Source organism: Coenobita brevimanus, chromosome 108 (assembly GCF_032717465.1).
Source record: "Coenobita brevimanus isolate Jiangsu-jjx chromosome 108, ASM3271746v2, whole genome shotgun sequence".
NCBI classification, from domain to species: domain Eukaryota; kingdom Metazoa; phylum Arthropoda; class Malacostraca; order Decapoda; family Coenobitidae; genus Coenobita; species Coenobita brevimanus.
This window is the reverse complement of record NC_137061.1, coordinates 3,670,516-3,692,970: the sequence shown is the minus strand read 5'-3', so window position 1 is coordinate 3,692,970 and position 22,455 is coordinate 3,670,516. Positions and strand designations below refer to the sequence as shown.

At 43.0% G+C, this 22,455-nt stretch overlaps 1 protein-coding gene across 1 annotated transcript in view; it reads left to right on the top strand.

The window, feature by feature from the left end:
* Positions 1 to 9,559: 9,559 nt before the first annotated feature.
* TyrRS (Tyrosyl-tRNA synthetase) overlaps positions 9,560 to 22,455 on the top strand; it is a 38,532-nt gene continuing 25,636 nt past the window's right edge. The window contains exons 1-3 of the mRNA XM_080285793.1: positions 9,560 to 9,699; positions 10,706 to 10,772; positions 18,644 to 18,916. Coding sequence (XP_080141919.1) covers positions 9,560 to 9,699; positions 10,706 to 10,772; positions 18,644 to 18,916 — 480 coding nt within the window. The remainder of the gene's footprint in view (positions 9,700 to 10,705; positions 10,773 to 18,643; positions 18,917 to 22,455) is intronic.

Genomic DNA, 22,455 nt, shown 5'->3' with positions numbered 1-22,455 from the left:
ATGTATCAAGGCAGATTGGTTAATTGATATTTTGACTGTACAACAGTCACTGCTAAATATCCAGCATTTGTAAAACTTGTATAACTTGCATATTTTCATGGAGGTAATAGTGATGTATTTGATGGAACCTGAACAGGAATAATGTTACTCTGAGAAATTTAGGGTCCAGAATAAGTGGATGTTACTGTAATGTACAATACCAGTGCCATTGTGCAACTTATAGCAACATGTATTGCCTTGATTGCAGTAGTCATAGGTTACCAGCTGTCACTGAAAGCACATTATGAAGACGAACATTTGGCATGTTTGCGGGAAGTCCGGTACAGGGGTAGATCAACCGGGAAGATTGTTGGGAAGGACTGTTACTAAAAGTTGTTTTGACAGGGGGATACAGACAGATGTGGGGGTGTTGGTGTGATGGTTGCGGAGAAATGGGTGGAATATGTTATGAATGTTATGAGAGTAAGTGATAGGATATTGGTAGTGAAAATTCTGTTCAGTGGAAAGATAACTGCAATTATATCGGCATATGCTCCACAGGCAGGATTGGATGAAGTAGAGAAAGATAGATTTTGGGATGATTTAATACTTATAGTAGGTGGTATGTGGGATGAGATAGTTGTTTTGAGAGGGGACTTAAATGGTCATGTAGGTGAAGCAGCTCAAGGTTATAAAGGAGTACATCGGGGATGTGTGTATGGTATAAGAAATGCGGAAGGGGAAAGGATATTCGAGTTTGGGGAGACAACGGACATGATTGTGTGCAACACATATTTTAGGAAAAGAGAGAGTAGATTAATTACGTACATGTCTGGGGGAAATAGCAGTCAGATAGATTATTTTCTGGTTAGGAGGGCTGATAGGAGGTTAGTGAGGGATGTTAAAGTTATAGGAAGTGAGGAGTGTGTGTGTAGCAGCACAAACTATTGATTTGTGATATGGTGCTTAAAGAACAAGTGATGAAAAAGAGGACTTATGTACTGTACCTAGAAGGAAAATATGGAAGCTGGAAAACCTAGTAGTAAGGGATGCCTTTTATAGCGAGATGAGGAGAGTGGTGGCTGAACAGGGAGCCATAGCCAGAGGCATTAATGAACAGTACAGAGCCCTCAAGAATAATCTCTTGAGAGTTACTAATGTAATGTGCTGTTGGACAAGAGGCCCACCAAGACATAAAGTAACTTGGTGGTGGGATGAGGGTGTAGAAGCTGCAGTTAAGGAGAAAAGAAGGTTTTCCCAGGAATGGAAGAAAGATGGTAACAAGGAGGAATAATTGGCTGCCAAGCGTAGGGCTAGAAGAGAGGTATACAGGACGAAGTCTGAGTCACACAGACTTTTACTTGATAACCTATATCATGGGGAAAGGAAAAATATCATATTTAAGGTGGCAAATCAGATGAAAGGGATAATTGGGATATTATAGGTGAGCAGTGTGTGAAGAATGATGAAGGAAATGTAGTTGTGAACAGCGGGGATATTAAAGATGCATGGAGAGAGCATTATCGCTGTTTGTTGAATGAGGAGTTTGACTGGGACAGGGAAAATTTGGAGCCAGCAGATCCAGTGTTTGGCCCTTGGCTTTTGATTGACGTTGCTACTTTGAGTGAGGCAACAGGCAGGATGCCGGTGGGGAAGGAACCAGATGTGTCTGGGTTGACTGCTGAAATGTTGAAGGCCTCAGGAGATATAGGGGTGAGGTTAGTCACTGACCTGATAAATATGATTATATATGAGTGTGTTGTCCCAGATGATTGGTTGAAGAGTGTAATTGTAAATGTGTACAAAGGGAAGGGGGATGCCGTGGAAAGAGGAAATTATAGAGGTACAGTATAAAGCTTTTAGATCAGATAAGGAAGGTAATGGAGAGAGTTCTAGAAGGTATGATTAGAGAAAGAGTGAATATTGATGAGATGCAGTTTGGGTTTATGCCAGGCAGGGGGACCACTGATGCTATATTCAGTGTTTGACAGCTTCAGGAAAAATATATTCAAAAGAAGAGGGATCTGTATTTTGCCTTTTTTTATTTGGAAAAGGACTTTGACAGAGTCCCTAGAGAGGTGGTGAAGTGGGCAATGAGAAAGCTTGGGTTGTAGGAGTGGCTGGTTAGGGTGGTTATGGCTATGTATGTGGGTGCTCGCACCCAGGTAAGAGTGAATGGAGATTTGAGTGATGAGTTTTCCGTGAACGTTGGTGTGCATCAGGGGTCAGTTTTGAGTCCCATGTTGTTTATCATGGTACTTGAAGCCCTCTCCTGTGACTTCAGAAACGGACTCCCGTGGGAGATGTTGTATGCTGATGATTTGGTGTTGATTGCAGAGAACGAGAAGGAGGTGGAGGAAAGATTTAAGTAGTGGAGAAATGGTATGGGGCACAAGGGCTTAAGGGTAAATGCAGATAAAACAAAAGTGATGATATCTAGGGTTGGTGGCAGTACTGTCAAAGATGAGGGAGAGTGGCCATGTGCAGTTTGCCACAGGGGCATGGGAAGTAATTCCATCTTGTGCGGTGTTTGTGATAAATGGGTGCACAAGAGATGTAGTGCTATCAGAGGTAGACTGCCAGATAATGCTAATTTTATGGGTATGGCGTGTTGGGGAGAGCAGGTGGAGATTGTCAGACGAGAAAGGATTGAACTTGCTGGTGAGTCTCTTGAGTGTGTGGAAGTTTTGTTATTTAGGAGACATGTTGTGTACTTGAGGTGGGGCTGGAGCTAGCTCTGTGACTAGGGTGAGAAGTGGTTGGAAGAAGTTCAGGGAGCTGTTGCCTCTCCTGACATTGAGAGGACTCTCCCTACATGCGAAGGAGTCTTTGTATGCAGCATGTGTTAGGAATGCAATGCTGTATGGTAGTGAGACCTGGGCAGTAAAGGAGGAGGATATTCGCAGGCTCAGACATACAGAAATGACAGTGATTAGGTGGATGTGCAGTGCATCCCTGCGTGCAAGGTCTGGGGGGGCTGGGTTTTATGATGGAAGAGTTGAGAGGTAGGATGGGACTGGAGTGTATTGGTGTTGTGATGAGGAGAGGTGGATTGAGATGGCTTGGGCATGTGGAGAGGATAGGGGATGATAATTGGGTGCAGGAGGTGAGAGGTGTTAATATTGGGGGTGAGGTTATGAGGGGTAGACCGAGAAAGACATGGGACGAGGTCATTAAGTGTGACATCAGGGTTAAGGGACTGAACAGGGAGGCTGCCATGCAGTAGATCGAGCAGCATAGAGAGCTGCCATTAGGTGACCAAGGCCGACGCATGCAAGCATGTTGGAGCCTTCAAAAACGAAGTGAAACGATTGCGAATACTCCTGCCTCACATATGTTGGGAAGACCACATGGAGCCATGCTTCATTAACCTCAGTAGATGTATAAGTATAATAATATAAATACCTGATGTACATAGAATTTTGCATAATTTTACTTTATATACCCTATAGTATCCAAACTAGTTGTTAAGAATAAAAATCCAGACTTAGAATTACAAGACTTAAGTTAAAATTCTCAGCTTATTCCCTTTTCTTTATATCTACTTGAAAAAAACATTTTTAGTAGTCTTTCCACTAAATTGTGTTTTTAGTGTTTGTTTCCCAAAAGTGTATGTACTGTATATTTTTTCTATATTCTGTTTCCTTTAAATGGCAGAGAGAAGTAGATCACTTAAAAAAACTATGATGAATTTAAATACTTCTAGGTTGACTTCTAGGTTGCTGGTTCCTTGATGGAGTGTGTGGTGAAATGCTGAAGCATGGGGAAGAGATAGTAGTAGAATGCATGTGGAAGATGTGCAGATTGGCCTGGGAGGAAGGTAGAGTCCCGGAGGATTGGAAGTCAGGTATAATTATTCCCTTGTACAAAGGAAAAGGGGAAAAAGAAGTGTATGGTAATCATAGGGGCATTTGTCTTCTTAGTATAATAGGAAAAGTGTATGGTAGGATACTTATTGACAGAGTTAGAGAAAGAACAGAGGAATTAGTTGGAGAAGAACAGGGAGGCTTTAGGAAGGGAAGAGGTTGTGTAGATCAGATATTCATTCTTAGATCTTTAGTGGGAAAGTTTCTAGAGAAGGGAAAGAAGTTGTATGCGGCTTTCATGGATTTGGAGAAAGCATATGGCAGGGTTGATAGACAAGGATTGTGGAAAGTATTAAGAATATAATATGAAGTAGATGGGAAGTTGTTGAATCTGTGAAGAGTATGTATGATGGTGCTAAGGCTGCAGTGCGTGTGGATGGTGAACTGAGTGAATTTTTTTCTTTGAAGGTTGGGTTGAAACAGGGATGTGTCATGTCTCCATGGTTGTTCAATCTGTACATGGATGGGGTAATAAAAGAGGTACAAGGTAGGGTAGTGGATGTTGGAGTGGAAACTCCCTGTACTGTTGTTTGCAGATGATACTGTGTTGTTGAGTGAAGACGAAGGGGAGTTGCAAGGCATAGTGGATGAGTTTGGGAGAGTGTGTAAGAAACGGAATCTAAAGTTGAATGTAGGGAAGAGTAAAGTGATGGTCTTTGAGAGAGGTGAAGTCAGTGAATGTACAGCCAGGTTGGATGGTGAGGAATTGGAAAATGTGATTACATTTAAATGCTTGGGTAGTGTGATGAATAAAGAGGGAGGTTTGGAGGGTGAAGTGCTCGAAAGGGTACAGCATGGAAGAAAGGTTGCTGGTTCTTTTAAAGCAGTGATAAGAAACAGGGAAGTGAGCATGGAAGTCTTGATTAATGAGGGACAGGCACCTTTGAAATTGAGAAGTTACCATAGTCAGATTTCTGAACCAGTGGACTGACCTCAAAACTTTACTTGCGTGGAAAGAAGAGCACCGTTACTTCCTTTATTCAGTGCTTTGTGATAAGAAAAACTATGTTTATGGTGATTTTAAAGTACATTCTTGGAGAAAGGGTGTGTCAACAACAAGTCTGAAAGAGAAGTGAGGGTTAATCCCTTGGAGCAGAAATGAATGATGCAACAAAGCGCATTGACACCCGTGCTCTAAGATCATCCCGGGAAAAAAAAAAAAAAAGTGAATAGAAGTTTTCTGGATCCACACTTTTATTTAGGTTATGAGTTTGAGAGAGAAATGAGGGACTGCAAGTTTCCTGAAGAGGCAAATATTCGTAAAAGGTGCATTCAGTTTGTTACTGAATTTGTAAAGTGCCTGCATAATCGCTTGCCTGATAACATTTGTGTCTTGTGGTCAATGTCATCGCTAAGTGCAAGTGATTGCCTGCAACAATGTGCACCAGAGATTCTGACCTGGCTAAAATGTTTGTTGGTGATGAAAGTACTCTCATCCATGTAGACCTTCAGTGGAGAAAATTATTACACAGTGTGAAAACAAGCTTCAGAGTCCAGACAGTTCAACTCCAGTCAGAATTAGCAGATTACAGATATGGCACGGGAAAATCCGTACATTGATCTATCAGACTCACCTGTATCAGTACTCTCAGTCTCACTACCACATGCTAATGCTGATTTTGAGTGTGTATTTGGCCAAATGAACACTAAAATAAAATCTCAGGAATAGAATGAGAGTGAAGTGTTTGAAAGTACTGTGTAATAAAGTATGGATTGACATGGCAAGGAAGTGCTGCCATAACTATGAGTTGCCTGAGGAAGTCATCAAGAAATTGGCACAGTGGAGGCTTACAAGAAAAAATCTGGTAATATCTCACAAGATCCTTCAGCCTTGAGCCTGGCCATCAAGGTAGATGAACCAAAAGACTGGGACCTGACTGATATTATGCTAATCACCTTCAAAGTAAGTGCTCGTTCTCAATATTATTTGTAGAATTTTTGTAACACCGCATTTTCCTCATCGTTATTCTGATAATTATACATTCATCCTATGTGGGTCTTGAAATACCACCTGCGACGGAACACCACCGGGACGTCGCGACCCCCACTCCAGGGGGAGACCACAGAGGGGCTTGGAGGGCACGCACACTACCCAGGCAGTAAGGACCTATGTCCCCCACTACCTTGGGCCTTATTCTCCGCAATGGACCCAACCAGAAGTACTCAGTGCTAGGGCATTACCCTCCAGCCAGACCAGCCCTCGCCAGGTTCGGGGTGGGGCTGAATACTCAGTCCCAGACAGCGTTCGAGTGACGGCCACTAGCCGCACTAGGAGAGAGACAGCCACTGGCCGTTAACTAACTGCATCCCCCCCCCCCTCTGCAGGGACCAGTGACAGCACAAGTGGAGAGACGACCAGTAGCCGCTTTCCTCCTGCAGCTACCACAGGGAGCGAGACCTCGGTGATGTTCATTAGCCGCACCAGCAGGCAAGTGACAACCACTAGCTGTGCACTGTGCCTGCCATCCCCTCTCCTCCCTGGACCTCAGTGACAGCCATTAGCCACACCAGTGAACAGGTGACGTCCACTAGCCGCACTCAGCCCACTCGGAGAGCAAGGCCCCAGCGACGGCCCCTAGCCATGCTAGAGGAAAGGCGATGGCCACTAGCTGCACCTCCCCTCGCAGGGCCTCAGTGATGGCCACTAGCCGCATTTCGCCCTCAGTCTTGCCAAGAAGTCAGGCCCCGGTGATGGCCATTAGCTGCACTGACAGAAGAGGGACGGCCACTAGCCACTCTACCTCTGTTGCCCTTGGGACCTCGATGACGGCCATTAGCCACGTCAGGGAGAGACCACCTACCACCCGTCTCTCGCACCCTGTGACTTCCCCTTTGAAGGACGTCCCTTGCTCTGCCCGCCCTTCCTGTGGCCGAGTGGGATGCCCCTCCTGTTCTCCCCATAGAGGCAGACCCCAGGAAGAACTACCATGTCTGGGTAGGCCCCATCGTGACCCCGGGAGTGTGAGCAGTCCAGCTGGCACCCAGGTGAGACACCCGCTATTGGATTCCTGGAGGAGAGAACGCCGCAACCCACACCTGACGGCGCCCTGACCTGAGGGAGACCGCAGTTCTCGAACTTCCTGAGGCATCCCTCGAACCCTGGGGCGTGACCTCCCCAGCCCCAAAGGACAACGACCCTCTCTCCAGGGTGGGCCCAGACAAGCGAACGTACTCTCCTCATTTGGTCCCAGCCCTAGGGACCGAACGTCCCACCGAGGCCCCATTAGAGAAGGGCCCCTCTCCACGCAGCCCACTCCAGACGACACGGATCCTGAGGACGGTCCCGTGCCCTCTAAGGGAAAACACACCTGACGGGACCCCTTCCACACCCGGCTGACACCTGTAGGAGCCCAGGACTTCAGCAGCCCTGTATAAACCCTCCTGCCCCGAGATTGACCGTACCCAGTGTTTTGTGTCCTTGTTATATCTACATTGTATCTAGTGGTTTGTGAATTTAAGATAATACTCGTATAGGGTTGTGTGACCAGAATTTTTATGCCCTGTTCCTCTCGTAGGGCATTCTATAGTTTCGGTCTCGAAAGAAGGCCGGCTCATCAGCTAGTGTTCTTAGGGCTAGGAGTCGACCTAAAAACACCTAGCATAACAGGTCAATATAGTGTTTTCATTGTTTGCTTTACTGTAAAGTTCATATTTAATAGTTTTGCGACTTCTAGTAGAGACCGACCTAGCGACTGCGCGTGAGTTGGCAACGTTCGCGCTGCTATCCAAATGGCAAGATGGCCGCCGCCTAAGTGGGAAGATGTGGTTGGTACCATGTGTAGTTTTGTGTGTGTGGCGATTTTCTGAGTCTTTTGAGGAACTGAGTATCACCCAACTACTCTACAATATCCCCTGCTCATCGTGTGGTAACTGCAGACCCTGGAAGCAATTTCTTGCGTAAGTAACTAGAAACTTGCTTTCATTCAAGTTCGAAATGCATGTGTCAGGGAGATAGTTGAATGTTTTATTGACATATTGGTAACTATAGGTCGATATATAGATACTATAAAAAGTATATACGTGTATGTTACAGCCAGATTGTGAAATCAGTCATTTCGTGAATTAAGGTTAGTTTAGGTTTAGGCTAACTTGTTATAGGACAAGGTTAGGTTAGGTTATATTAATATAGGCTAAACAGAGAGGGGAACGGTGACGTGCTGCATAAAGTCACTCTGTGCATATGACACCAGGTACACCAGGCCAACATCCTTTCTGTGGATTTAAGGTAGACACAAGCAGAGGCACGTTGATGTGGCACCGACTCTCCTACGCATTGGACACACTGCCGTTGCTTCTCATTTAAGGCTGAATTAGGTGGACAGCCTTGCATGTGGCTGGTGTGAACAAGAGGAAACCATTGCCCCTGTTTTACTGGTCTGACCCCGCGAGATGTATCTTGAATTAACTGGGCACCCGGGCAGTTTGGATCTGGATCCATCTGTGCGGGCATGGGTTATCAATTTCCTCTGCATTTTTTTTTCTTTTTTTCCGTCTACGGGTCTCATACCCAGGATCTGAGCCATCATCTGACAACCTGCATGTTATGCTAGGTGTTTTTAGGGCGGCTTGCCGTCCTAAGAACGCCTGGCCTAGTTTTTTTTTTTTTTTTTTCTCAAGTCCGGGGCTATACCACAAATATCGGAGGAACAGGGCATAAAAACTCAAGGCAACAACTTACACGTATATTCACAAATCTTACACAAGGGCAATAGGATGTCTCACAATATTTCTGCTGAGGGGTAAGCGTATCTTGCAGGATACATGATAGACAGTTCACAGTTCAGGGCGGTATAGTTCACAGTATGAATCTGGGATTGTATGCAGTCTCTAAGACTGGTGGCTCCTGGTCACATGAGAGTTTTTATGTTCAACACTGTCACGATCACTGAGGGGTGGACTGACTTGATCTTGTTGCTGGGAACAAAAATGGGGGGGGAGGGAAGAATCTAGGTTGACACAGGTGAAAGGGAGAGGGGGGGGCGTGTGAGGAATAATGATCACCACTTTGGATACGGGAGCCTTCTATAACGCTGCACCTTAAGTCACTGTCTAGGCACGGTCACTTAATGAATCCACTTTGGCACTCTACTGCATGTCAACGTACTGAGCCACACCTGAGTCACTTATAGTCCAGGTACCGGTAGGCTGATGTCGTCCCCCGTGGGCGTGATGAAGGGCCCCGGGTGCTGGGGGCTTGGGGACAGAGGTCTGACTGGCTGGGTAGGGGCCAAACAACTCCTCCAGATGCCTTCTGAGTCGCTGGGTGGAGGATCCACGTCGCCTCGGCCGGGGGTGTGGTGAGTCGCCCTGGGGAGCCGGGGGCGCCATTGGGGACCCGGGGGCTGCGGTCCGCTCCGGGGTATTCCGCCATCAGGAGGGGACTGCGACGTTGTTCCAGAGACGGGTCCGTCAGAGGCAGGTCCTCCCCTGGCCGGCTGCAGGGAAAACAGCCCCAGTGATAGTACAGGGCATTGCTACCAGGCTTCTACGGGTGGACTCCCTGGCTGGGGACTGGTACTACGGCAGGTGGACGCGGGAGGGCGACGTGCATGCGTATAGCTGCTGGAGGACATCTCTCGTCCACAGGCACGGCAGGAGGCCGTCGCCTGTGTCATATCCTCAGGACCACCACCGAGGCACCGACCCTGCGGGTAGTATAGGTGGAGCAGCTGGAGGCCATCTCAGAAAAGGAGCGACTTGAGGCCATCTTTCTGATGGAGCAGCTTGAGGCTGTCTCTTTCGTGGAACGGCTTGAGGCTGTCTCTTTGGTGGAACAGCTTGAGGCTGTCTCTTTGGTGGAGCGGCTAGAGGCCATCTCTAAAATGGAGCGGCTTGAGGCCGTCTCCAAGGGACTGTATGGAGCCTAAGGTTCAGCTCCACCCCGATCCTGATGCAGGCCGGGCTGGCGAGAGGGTAATGCACCCGGGCTGAGGTGTACAGGTCGGGTCGGTTCCGGGGAGTAGTGGCGCGCGGCTGTCCGGGACTTGTGCCCATATAGTACGGACACCGCGTACGCTACATCTAACCCTCAGTTGTCGCCTCCTGGGGGTGTCGTGTCACTGCTCGCTGTTATCATTTCACTGCAGTTACGGTCGTAGGGCGCAAACGGTGACCCCTTGACTGAAGCACCCTTCAAATCTACAGGACAAGTATTACACCAACATGCACCAAGTCAGACCGAGTGAATGAAATCCAAGTGCCAGGTGGCAAAGATCATATGGCACTATATCATGATCTGAAGGTATAGGAAGGAGTAGGGTGGTAACCTATTCATGGCATGAAACCTAATGTCTAACCTGATAGGAGCAGAGGGAAAGTAAAGACAGAAACACGGAAATATCAAGAAAAAAAAGTAGGACAGAGGAAGACAGCAAGGAGAAAGATGAGAGACAAAGAGGCCCTTTTTAAGTCTCCTCTAACGACAGTCAGGGACTCAGGAGAATGTTATTTCCTTCCCTCCCCAGGGGTAGCACCGTCAGAAGAACAAACTTCTCTGCATAGGCAGTCCGTATCACTTGACCACAGTGTAACTCCTTTACTCCAAAACAGACACTTTACATAAAGACAACAATAAATTGCAAGCACAGGGTAGGATGGCATCAACAACCTACACTCGAAACCATATAATACTGCACGGTATCCAGGCCCTTACGGATATCAGCAACAAATCATATGCACATTAGCATTCCCAGCATCTGGAAACATGAAACATTCCCAGTCCCGTAGCCAGAGGGGATGGCGCAACACTGCTCGTTCTCAACCGATCTTCGAGTTCCACTTAGCTGAAGTAATAATTTAGCGACTTCTAGGCTCTAGCGAGCTTTAGTTGGCATGAGTTTTCAACTCTGCTACCAATATAGCAACTTGGCATGTGTTAAGATGGCCGCTGCTGAGAGGGGTGATGTAATCGGTGCTGTATATTTTTGTGTAAGTTGCAATTTTCAAAATCTTTTGAGGAACTGAGTGTCACCCAACGACTCTCCAATATCCCCTGCTTATCTTAAGCATTTCTTCCCAGAATGATTAGAAACCAACCTTCAAACCCTCGTAGGCCGAACTAGTTACTCATGCGCCTTTAAACTTGATGGTCTTTCCTTATATCTATCTGGATTATCCCGCACTGATCAATAATACTATGCGAAGAAGCGTTGTTTGTGTGTGTGTCTGTTCACATTTGGACCCCTAGGATTTCGGTGTGCCATACATCAAAAGAACGACGAGCTGACAACGATGGTGTAAGTCACTGTAAATAATATTTACATGCGGTGATTGCGATCAGTTGCACACGCGCCGCTGGGTGGTATGAACTGAAATTTCGCATGGGCAGTGTTGCCACTTTGCCAGGTCGGTGGGTGCTGTTGGTGCCCAATCCTTCCCGAAAACTCGCCCCAAAAGCGCACAAACCGTCATTAGCTCAAGTACATTCGTGAGAGAGAGAGAGAGAGGAATCAGAGGATAGCACAGAAGGTATGGGATGGAAGGGAGATGGAGTATAGGACGAGAACTTAGCGTCGTTAGTAATAATTGGATCAGCGTTGGATTGGGCAGGCTTGGTAACGGGTGTGAGGGCTTCAGACAAAGAGGTATGTGAGGGAAGTACAGGGTGGTCATTATGACTCTGGTGCTAATTGTACTGCACATCAGTGATGGACATTAACACTGTACTGACATTTAGGCCACATTTAGACTTAGTAAACCCTCATTTAGACTATGCAGTGCAACTTTGGTGTCCGTACTATAGAGTGGATATAAATTCGTTAGGAAATATGCAGAGAAGACAAAATTGATAGATGATGCTCGAAACCTAGCCCAGGCGCCAGGGCCACTCCATTAACGAGATTGAGCAGCCCGCTCTTCCCATGCGTCCGAGCGTGCAGCAATAGTCCCGACAAAGTTGTTAGTGCTTTCAACTGAATTTTTTGAAGACCATGAACTACAGTACCGGACGAAACTTGTACTCTACAGTTTGGAATTTTATGTGTGGAAATTACGAACATAGTTAAAAAAATGTTATGTGTTATCGGTGACGTCTGTGTTGTCATTCGTACTGTACAAACAGTATGAATATAAAGCATTGGTTAGTTAAATATAAACCTCCATTCTTCCTTTGGTATAGATTAAAAAACGAGTTTTAAAAATGTGTGAAATATTTATTTAATAATTCTTTACCTTTACCATCATTGTGTGCTTTGATTTCCCCTCCTTGCAAATTGCAATCCGCATGGTGGGGTTACGGTGACGACGGTACTTGAAAAAACAATCGGATTTTTCAGTAAGTTGTCCGGAAGATTTCATTATTATGAGAGAAAAGAAGCTTCATAGTGCTCGAAGATTTACTTGGCAAGAGTAGTTTTTGATTTTAAAGCTTGGTCAGGTAAATCAGAAAAGTCATATGTTGGACACCTGAGCCAAAATTTCATCATCCAGAATTTCAGCTGTTCGTTGATAACTAATTACCACTTACATACGTACCATTATTTAGGATATATGTTGAATTTATTAGTTGAAGATTTGTAAGATCTGATCATGCACTTAATGCTTTTGTGCTCGCTTTGATTCTTACGCCTTACATATTCCTGTAACTTTCAGGAAATTTGTTCATGAAATCGTTGGCCTTAATGGCATTAATAACTGTGTTTGGAAGCTGATTCCATCCGCTAATCACTTGTGAAAAAACGTTGTATTTAGAGTTATAAAGTCTCCAACATTATTGTGTGATTCAGATCACTATGGTGTTACGTATGGTCAATTTTTGGTAAATCACATCACTCGATCCAGGAAATCTGACACAGCCACACTGTAGATAAGGTTATTTGAATTCTATTCCACTGTAAGTTTGTTTTCGGAAATATGTAGTTAATGTGAAAATCCTATAACTACCTCAGATGTGTGCCAGTAGGTGGCCATATTTAGCGTTCTTCATGCACATTTGTTACATTTGAAAGCTGGCTGTCAAACGAAAATGAGGTTAGGTTGGATTAGGTTAGGTTTGGTTAAATCATTAAGTTTCCCATTGTTTTTACATGAAATACACTGACACCTCTAGTTGGAGCGATGGTTGGTAAACAACGTGTCCTGTTGGTGAGATCATTGGTAAACATTGTCACGGGCGACCTGGCCACTTTCTTAACTACCCAAAAATAGGAATGTTGTCTCGGGTAGACCTACTTTCCAAAACGAGTGATTTACGACAAAAATGAAGCTCAAATTAATTCAAATCACACAAAAATTGACCAGAAAATATATATATTTTTTCGAAATTGAGCGATGTGAATTACCAAAAATTGACAGTATGTATAAAATTTCAGGTACTGGTATTTACCAGTAGGTATTACGGTATTAAGTTTCGTCTTGTGGTAGGTGGTGGCGACCATCGTCCACTCACTTGATGTAATGCTGCCTACTTCTTCCTTAGCCTTTATCATTCTTTTTCTGTGCCTGCCCTCCTCTCTTCCTATTTCTCCCATCTTTCCTGTCACTTCATATTGCTTTTCTTTCCCTTACAGGTGGCTTTACATCGAGTGACAAGCCAAATGGTTTCATGTAAGCCAAGAAACCATTTACAACGCTGGGTGGTAACCATATAACCAAACCATACAAGCTCCCTACGTGTCAACAAGTGGGTTGGTGGAGGGTTAGTGTCATTCCCCATAAAACAAATAACTCAAAGTCAAATGACCACCCCTTATGGGATTATGGCATCTGGCAGTAGATAGGTAAATAGAAGTTTTGTCTCCAGCAGAAACAAAGAAAATTTCAATGTAGTTTTTGAGATAGGCTGAATTAGGTTTTGATTATTGTTTGAAGACATTCATGTTGGTTATTTCAATGTATAATGACATAAACTTCCCAAAGGGAGGGTGGGGGTCTTGTTGGTAGATTTTTGGAATTACACCCAACTAATGAACTCTGATTTTAGTATGCTTATTGCTGAACTTACGTAGTTCTAAGCATTTTCTCTTCTAAAAGCATCGGTCACATAGGATTTTTTATGTCTATCTATCTATCTATTGCCAGACGCCATAATCCTGTAAGGGGTGACCATTTGACTTTGAGTTATTTGTTTTACGGGGAGGGGCACTAACCCTCCACCAACCCACTTGCTGACACGTAGGGAGCACGTATGTACCAGTACTTGTTAAGTACAGTATGAGGGTGTGGGGAGATTCTCCTGCTGTGTGTTCATCATTATTGCATTTGCATTAAAATTAACTAACCTAGCTTAACTTAACAAAACCGGGCCCAACCCAAACCAACCTAACCATGTTTTAATATAGGTTGTGGACAGAGCTTTGAGCTAGACAACCCCCCCCCACCCACCCCCACCCGTTACCTACTTAGTCCTAAAACGTGCATTTGCGGTGGATGTGAATAGAGGAGAAATTGCTTGTAACTGTGTAAACTTAACGCCATATACATTAATTTTACTGTTACCCCGGCTATATTTCTGAAATAATACCATCTCATTTGAGACATTTCAAACAAACCCTTCGTTTAGTAGTTGGTAATCGGTAAATAAGGAGGGAGGATTATTCATCCCTTAGATGCATCTGATATTGTATTTACCTAATTGTGATATACAGGAAATGATCTACGCTCGTGGGGTCCCGTCTCTGTTTCTCAATAAGTCAGATTTAGCTTTAAACTCATTTAAGTTTTTAGACTGGACGATCTCCTTGTCCAGGCTAGTCCACAGGTCTATACATCTATAAGGAAAACTGTATTTCTTGATATCCTTCAAGCAGCTTGGTTTCTTCAGTTTCATTCTGTGTCCTCTTGTTGCTCTCTTATCCCATAAAAACAGATCTTTGTCAAATTTATCTACTCCCACCATGGTCCTGAACACTGCAATCATGTCTCCTCTCTTTCTCCTTTCTTCTAAGGAAGGCAAATCCAGCTTTTCCAGCTTCTCTCTGTACGACATCTGCCAGACTGGGGACCATCTTGGTTGCTGTTCTTTGTATTCTCTCAATCTTGTTTACATCTTTCTTTTTATGTGGGGACCACACTACTGCTGCATATTCAAACATGAGGTGAATCATGGCCACTATCAATATTTTCATCATCTCCTTATCCATATAATGAAAGGCTACTCTTACATTAGTCAGGAGCTTATACGTCTCTGTAACTGCCTTGTTAATGTGTTTTTCAGGTGACAAACTGTCTTGGACCAGCACTCCCAAATCTTTCTCTTCTCTCGCTTTTGTGATTGGTTCATTACCCATCAAATAATTTAATGATGGCCTCTTGGTACTTTTACCCATTACCAAGCCTGCCCATTGTGTTTACATTTAATGACCTAACTGAACGTAACATCCTACCCTGACTTAATCTAAGTTTAAAGTACTGTATGTGCAGTAGTGGATGGAGGTAGGAGCTGTAGAATCCCCCTCCCCCTCCTTATGTACTAACCACTGAATGAAGCTTTTGTACCTGAAAAGTAATGGAAGACCTTCTCTAATTCAGCCTGAAAATATCAAAATACACTTTTTTGTGTGTGCAAATGTAATGGCAGTAAGGGTAGGTTGGATTAATGTGGTATTTTTGACAGAAATAGATGACAGAACTGAATGCATCTCCTTAAAGACTTCAGAAAAAAATTTTTAGTCGAGCAATATTTGTGTAAAGGGAAAATTTATCAGTAGTCCTATACTTTAAGATCTATCTATCTGTATCAATTGCCAGACACCTTAATCCCGTAAGGGGTTGCCACAAACAAATCGCCTCCATGTTGCCCTGTCCCCTGCCATTTCACTGCCCTACTCCCAGCTTACATCCCTTTCTCATATACAATATACCTCTCCACTCTATCCCTCCATCTCATCCCTGGCCTTCCCCTCCCTCTACCCCCCTCCACCTTGCTCACATCCAGTCTCCCGCCCTCCATCTCTCCACACGGCCAAACCACCTCAGTATGTTTCTCCCAGTGTTCCCCATCACATCCACACCCACACCACAATGCTCCTCCATTTCCTTATTTGTCAGTCTGTCTCCCCATGTGACTCCACATGCTCCCCTCACACAACTCACATCAGGAGGTATGGGACCATATCATAAATATTAACAAAAATTTTTACCTAACCATAACTTTGAATTTATTCAGAGACTTTGTAAAGATGTACAAAAGTATGTTTTCTATTATGAAGAGGATCCATCAATAAACAAAGAAAATATAATTATGTAGGTTAGGATAAGTTCTATCTATCTATCTATTGTCAGACGCCCCAATCTCGTACAGGGTGGCCACAACAAATTCCCTCCACGTCGCCCTGTCCCCCGCCATTTCACTGCCGTACCATGTCCTTTGTTCGATCCTTGGTCGTCATCTTTTGGTCAGTCCTTGTCCAAGGCTTCTTGTTCATCTTTTTAGTTAGCTGTTTACCGGGGAGGGGCACTAACCCTCTGCCAACCCTTTTAGTAACCTCATACAACAAGCAGGGATACTGGGGAAGTATTCTTGAAAACCGCTCTACCCTCAGGGGGTATAAGTTTGGTTAGGTTAGCATATTAGATATGGTTAGGTTTTGAGAAATAGGTTGTTGTTTTGAAAATTAAGGTTAGGTTTGGGTAAGTCAACATTGATGAGGGTAATTATTTGCCCAAAATGGCATTTTAAGATGGCATCTATCTGTCATTGGTGCCATTGGGGATGTAAACAAAGACAACTTTTAAAACACTATTTTGCACTAATAAAAGAAACAGAAAAGATCAAAACTTAAAAACGCACTCAGAAAATAGTCAAAGAATCATGTGAAGAACACTGGTATAGAAACAGCTGAAGAAAACTGTAAACTAGGAAATAGACGTCCAAACTGAAGATGTGGAATGTGTCCGAGCTCGCCTGGTGCAAATTTTGACACATACTAGCAATATTTCACACTTTAATGCTGTTAGAGATCTCCCCAAATGGCAATAGTAGCCCACAGAGATCTCCCCAAATGGCAATAGTAGCCCACAGAGATCTCCCCAAATGGCAATAGTAGCCCACAGAGATCTCCCCAAATGGCAATAGTAGCCCACAGAGATCTCCCCAAATGGTGAGGGATACGTTTTTACACCCCATTCTATACAGTAGTAGCATATAGAGATCTCCCCAAATGGTGAGGGCTACTTTTTTACACTTCATCCTGTAGTACAGTAGTCTACAGAGATCTTCCCAAATGGTGAGGGATAGCTACTTTTTTTTTTTTTTTACACCCTAACCTGTACTGTATCAGCATACAGAGATCACCCCAAATTGTGAGGGATTTTTTTTACACTTCAATCTGTAGTACAGTAGCCCATAAGAGATCTCCCCAAATGGTGGGGGATACTTTTTTTTTTACACCCCAACCTGTATAGTACTATAGTAGCATACAGCGATCTCCACAAATGATGAGGAATACTTTTTACCACCCAAGCTATTTCTTAACACTCTTAAGTGAATTTCTGCTAAAGTAAGTTATTCTCACTCTTTTCACTTACAGACATTCATGTTATGCAGAGTTTTTGTTTTGTGGCTTTATTTACATTGTTTACATCATCTTTTCTTTGTAACATTTTTAGCTTTCTCCCAAGAACCTCAACTACCCTATTTGTTATTGAGTTGCTCTGGCAGCCAGTAAAAGCTAAATTAGAATTTAAACTGTGTCTTATTATTGTTAAGGTTCTTAGGTTTGGCAGACAGAAGTACTGTATCTTCCTGGATTGTTAAAACTCCCATCGGCTTGCTGGATGTGATGTTGTGAAGTGAAGAAGATTCCTTGCACCTTGAGAAGTGAGGAGCTGTTCATCAGTGCATTGCTCTGATTGGTCTTTTTTGCAAACAGATCCTAGGTTTTATCTTAGATAGCTGTTATCTCCAAGACAGTTGATTTCTGGACTCCAGAAGCCTACCTGCTGTAAGAGTGTTTACTGATTAAGGAAGAGGGTTTATGTAGTAAGATTTTTGCTTTTACCTTACAAGTTTATGGTAGAGGGTGGCGACCATCATCCACTCACTTAAGGTAGTGGTGCCAACTTCTTCCTTCACCTTTATCATTCTCTTTGTGTGTCTGCTCTCCTCTCCTCCTATTTCTCACATCTTTCCTGTCACTTTTTTATTACTCTTCTTTCCTTTTCAGGTGGCTTTACTTTGAATGACAAGTCTGATAGTTTCCTGTAAACCAGGAAACCATTTAAAATGCAGGGCGGTAACCACATAACCAAATCAAACCTGTTTCGTAGGTGTCAGCAAGTGGGTTGGTGGAGGATTAGTGTCCCTCCCCGTAAAACAACTAACTCAGAGACAAATGGCCACCCCTTAAAGGATTATGGCATCTGGCTGTAGATAGATACATAGATAGACCATAAGAGTACAATAAGTTTTTCATGTTTTCTTAGCCTTTTCATTGCAAGGTGGAGTACTTGCATAGTGCATTGACGTCATTACCAAAACTCCTTTACTGATGTCAAAAAAGTCATGTAAAGGTAAATAAAAAATTCTCAAGGGAAGGACCACCTGTAAGAACAACAATACAAGTATGTAATGTGATTGTAGTGTGTGTAATTTGGAGGCCACTGTGGCTCTTTCTGCCCAGTTTACTATGTACTACAAGGATGTATTGTATCATAAATTGGTCATGTCAGATAATTCACCCATTCTTTGAGGACCCATGCAATCACCCCATATGGTCCCATTGCGTTATCCAAATCCTTGATCATCTGTAATATCTTGTTCCCCTCAGCTACTGTTTGGTTGATTTGCTATGTTAGTATTTACCTAGGTATAATATACAGGATTGTCACTGCTGTTATTAATGATGTGATAAATTTTGCAGGTTAGTGCAAAAATGAGTAAGATATGGTCACAGCAAAAGTTAGAAGCACTTGATAGTCACCTACAAGTGTACAGCTACGTAAATGGATACCAGCCAGCTATAGGGGACAAGGCAGTGTGTGACTCTTTATACCAAGCCAAGGTGGATCTCTCAGGCTTTGTTCATGTTGCTAGGTGGCTGAAGCACATGATGAGTTTCAGAAAGGAAGAGTTGAGTGGAGAACCTTGTGGTGTGGAAGATGCCCTGGCCTCTCTCCACCCTCCAGCTAAGAAGGTGAGATAGTTTTGTGTCAAGTTTTGCAGTGCCAGGAATTGTTAAGTCAGTTTGAAAGTTATATATCCTCATGCTGAACATAATTTCATTTTCTGAGTACTATTACCATACCTTCTCCAAGGAGATTATGTTTTGGGCTTGGTTTGTGTCTGTCTTTGTCTGTTTGCAGCCCTATGAAAATCTGCTCGATGCAGTTGCATCAGATTTTGAATATTGATTGAGTACCATTAAGGAACAGGCAATTAAATATTGGACAAAAAAAAGGTTAGATGTCAGTGTCATGAAAGCCATGAAAAGGGGTGATAATTTTATGACTGCTCTTCATTTTTTTTTTTTTTTTCCCCTTATGCTTGTAATTGCCGACATACTGTTCTCATGTTATTTCATCTCATTATTCCATTGCTCCACTCTCTAATGTACCAAATTGGGTAAGAGTACAGAAAGAGATACAGTACACCCTCAATATAGCGCACTAATTGGTACCAGGCCATTGACTTTAAAGCTGAACACCACACTGTTTGGTAATTTCCCAGGTGTCATGGCATCAACCGAACGAAGATCGTTAAATATAGAGCATCGTTCATCTGTACAGTCATACGCAGTAACATAGAGCTAGATCTAAATGGCTCTTTATAATTGCTCTATTTATGGCTCCTCTCACGATTCTAGTCACCCAGAAACTGAAGCAGCATTCTGCGCATGCGGAGTAGCGCAGTTGTGTGTGTGTGTGTGTGTGTGTAGGGATGCCACACTAGTCGGTGTTTCCCACGCGTCCATTCTTTTACCAAACAAAATTTGTTAAATGAACATAATGTTCAGCCAACACAGGGCAGTTGTTAAAACCATAGCTCATTAAGAGGGTTCGGTATATCGAGGGTTTACTGTACTTTGGTCCAGGCCAAATGTTTGCTGTAGGAGACTTGGATCTAAAAGTACTGTATTACAACAAATATGAAGTGATGAAAATGCCCAAAGCACTTAATGCAAAACACTCCCTTGTTGGCTCATTTTCTCTCATACTTGTGTTGTGCATATAGTTGCTGTTGTTTGTTGTATTATGTGCATTACAGTGAAATGATAGACAGAAGAATAGAGTAATATACAATATTGTACTGTAGTGGTAGGTGGTGGTGACCCACTCACTTGATGTAATGCTGCCTACTTCTTCCTTAGCCATTATCATTCTTTTTCTGTGCCTGCCCTCCTCTCTTCCTATTTCTCCCATCTTTCCTGTCACTTCTTATTGCTTTTCTTTCCTTTACAGGTGCCTTTACAATGAGTGACAAGCCAGATGGTTTCCTGTAAGCCAAGAAACCATTTACACCTCTGAGTGGTAACCATATAACCAAACCATATATGCTCCCTATGTGTCAACAAGTGGGTTGGTGGAGGGTTAGTACCTCTCCCTGTAAAACAAATAACTCAGAGTCAAATGGCCACCCCTTACGGGATTATGGCATCTGGCAATAGATAGATGGATAGTGTTCACTCTACCACAAGTCAGTTTACAAGACCTTACTTACACCTGGCTTGAGTGCAAGTGTGCACTTCCCTGACCATACTCTTGTATGTCTCATGACATCAGTTATCAGGGTTGGCATTAAAAAAAAAAAAAATAAATAAATAATATAATTAAATTTTACATACAAAAATGGGGGTATACGATTACTTAATTAGTCTTTCTAATTGCCTTACTCAGTAACTCACCTGCCTTTTCCCTGCAACGAACTTTCCTCTTGGGGCATTTTTGGATGTGAGTTCTCACTTTCAATTTTAGCACTTATTATTGGGTTGCAATATTTGCGGTCTGCTTTCTGTATATCATTTTCTAAAATATCAACTTCATCCCATTCTGTTGCCTTTTTCTGCCGCTACCAGCAGGCATTTTGTTGCTGTCGTCCTTTCACTACCAAGGAGAAACTGAGACCGAGACACTGAATACTGAGTCAGGAGTAGTCAAGCCTACCTCACTAGGGCTCTTGCTAACTGCCGATGGTTGCAAGCCATTTAGCTCCTAAGGTTTCACATTTACGAGCCAAATAAATTTTTAGTAGCCAAACTGGCTACCAGCCGAAATATTTTACGAGCAATAAATATATTTATCTGTTTACACATTGTGATGATTAGAATCATATAATGAAGTTTTAAACATTCGCAATGGCAACAAGGAAAGACTTTATAATCCATCGATTAAGATTTACTTATTTTGTAGTTTACTGGGTTTTGAAGTGAATGTATTTTCTCCTTGCCAAAAGGTGACTTGCATGAAAAATTTGTATGCCGAAGGGATAAAATACTCGCATTCGCGAGCTGTGGCTCACCAAACAAGAGCCCTGCTCATCCGTCCATTTCCTGTACAGTACAAGTTAACAGAGCTTTTGTCCGACCAGACCACCTTGTAACAAAAACATGTCGTAAACAAGTGTCTGTTCTTCAGGTAACTTTAAAACCTTCTGTTTCACTCTAAATTACGTTTCAATTGCTTATTTTAGCTGAATTACATATAAATATGAGGAATAAGAAAAAAAAACAAAAAAAAACAATAAACCCCCCAAGACCCAGTGTGTGTGTGTGTGTGTGTGTGTGTGTGTGTGTGTGTGTTTTTTCCAACTCTGTCATTTATGTTCGTGAAGTTACTGATATTCATTACAGTGCAGTAATAAGTAGTGGATGTGGATGAGCCAGACTCTGCTCCATTAATAATCCAGATTAAGCAGGTATGGTGTATATATATATATACAGTAGAACCTCTTTGGTCCGGACCCCTTTGATCCCGATTTCTGTTAATTCGGACAAAATTTAAAAATAATAAATTTCCAAAATATGTTGAAAGTAATTCTAAAGTCATTTTCATTATCGGCGTGGAAAGCGATCGTCATTTGTTTAGTCTCGGATCATGCTAGGTCGCAACATGGGCGCCTGTTTAAACACACGCTAGCATTCATTCCATCAACTAGTTCACCAACCATTTATATTTTTACGCTGTATTTCAAAAGTTAATCCTCCTTACCATGCCCCTTAATGCAAGTGTTAAAAGGAAGCATGTAACACTAAGTATTGCAGATAAAGTGAAAATACTGGATAAACTAGAGGCTGGTGTTCCTCCAGGAAAACTCGTGAACGAGTTTGGTATCGCCAAACAAACTGTGTTGGACATCAAGAAAAACAAAGATAAAATTAGACAGTTTGCTTTAAAATTTGATGTTACAAACAGTGACTGTGGTGAAAATAAAAGAAAAACTCTAAAAATGCCACATATGTTAATAATTAACAAACATACCATATGTAGATAGTTTATGGTATGAACTGGAGATTACCCTGATGGTCCGAACAATCTGCTAATTCCGACAACCCTTCCCCCCATATAGTCCGAATGAGAGAGGTTCTACTGTATCTATATATATATATATATATATATATATATATATGTAATATATATACACAGTACAGTCACTATTTTCGCGCCTAATTGGTACCGCAATTGCGGCGCAAAACTCGAACTCGCGAAATTCGTGCGTATACTTTACATGTAATAGGTG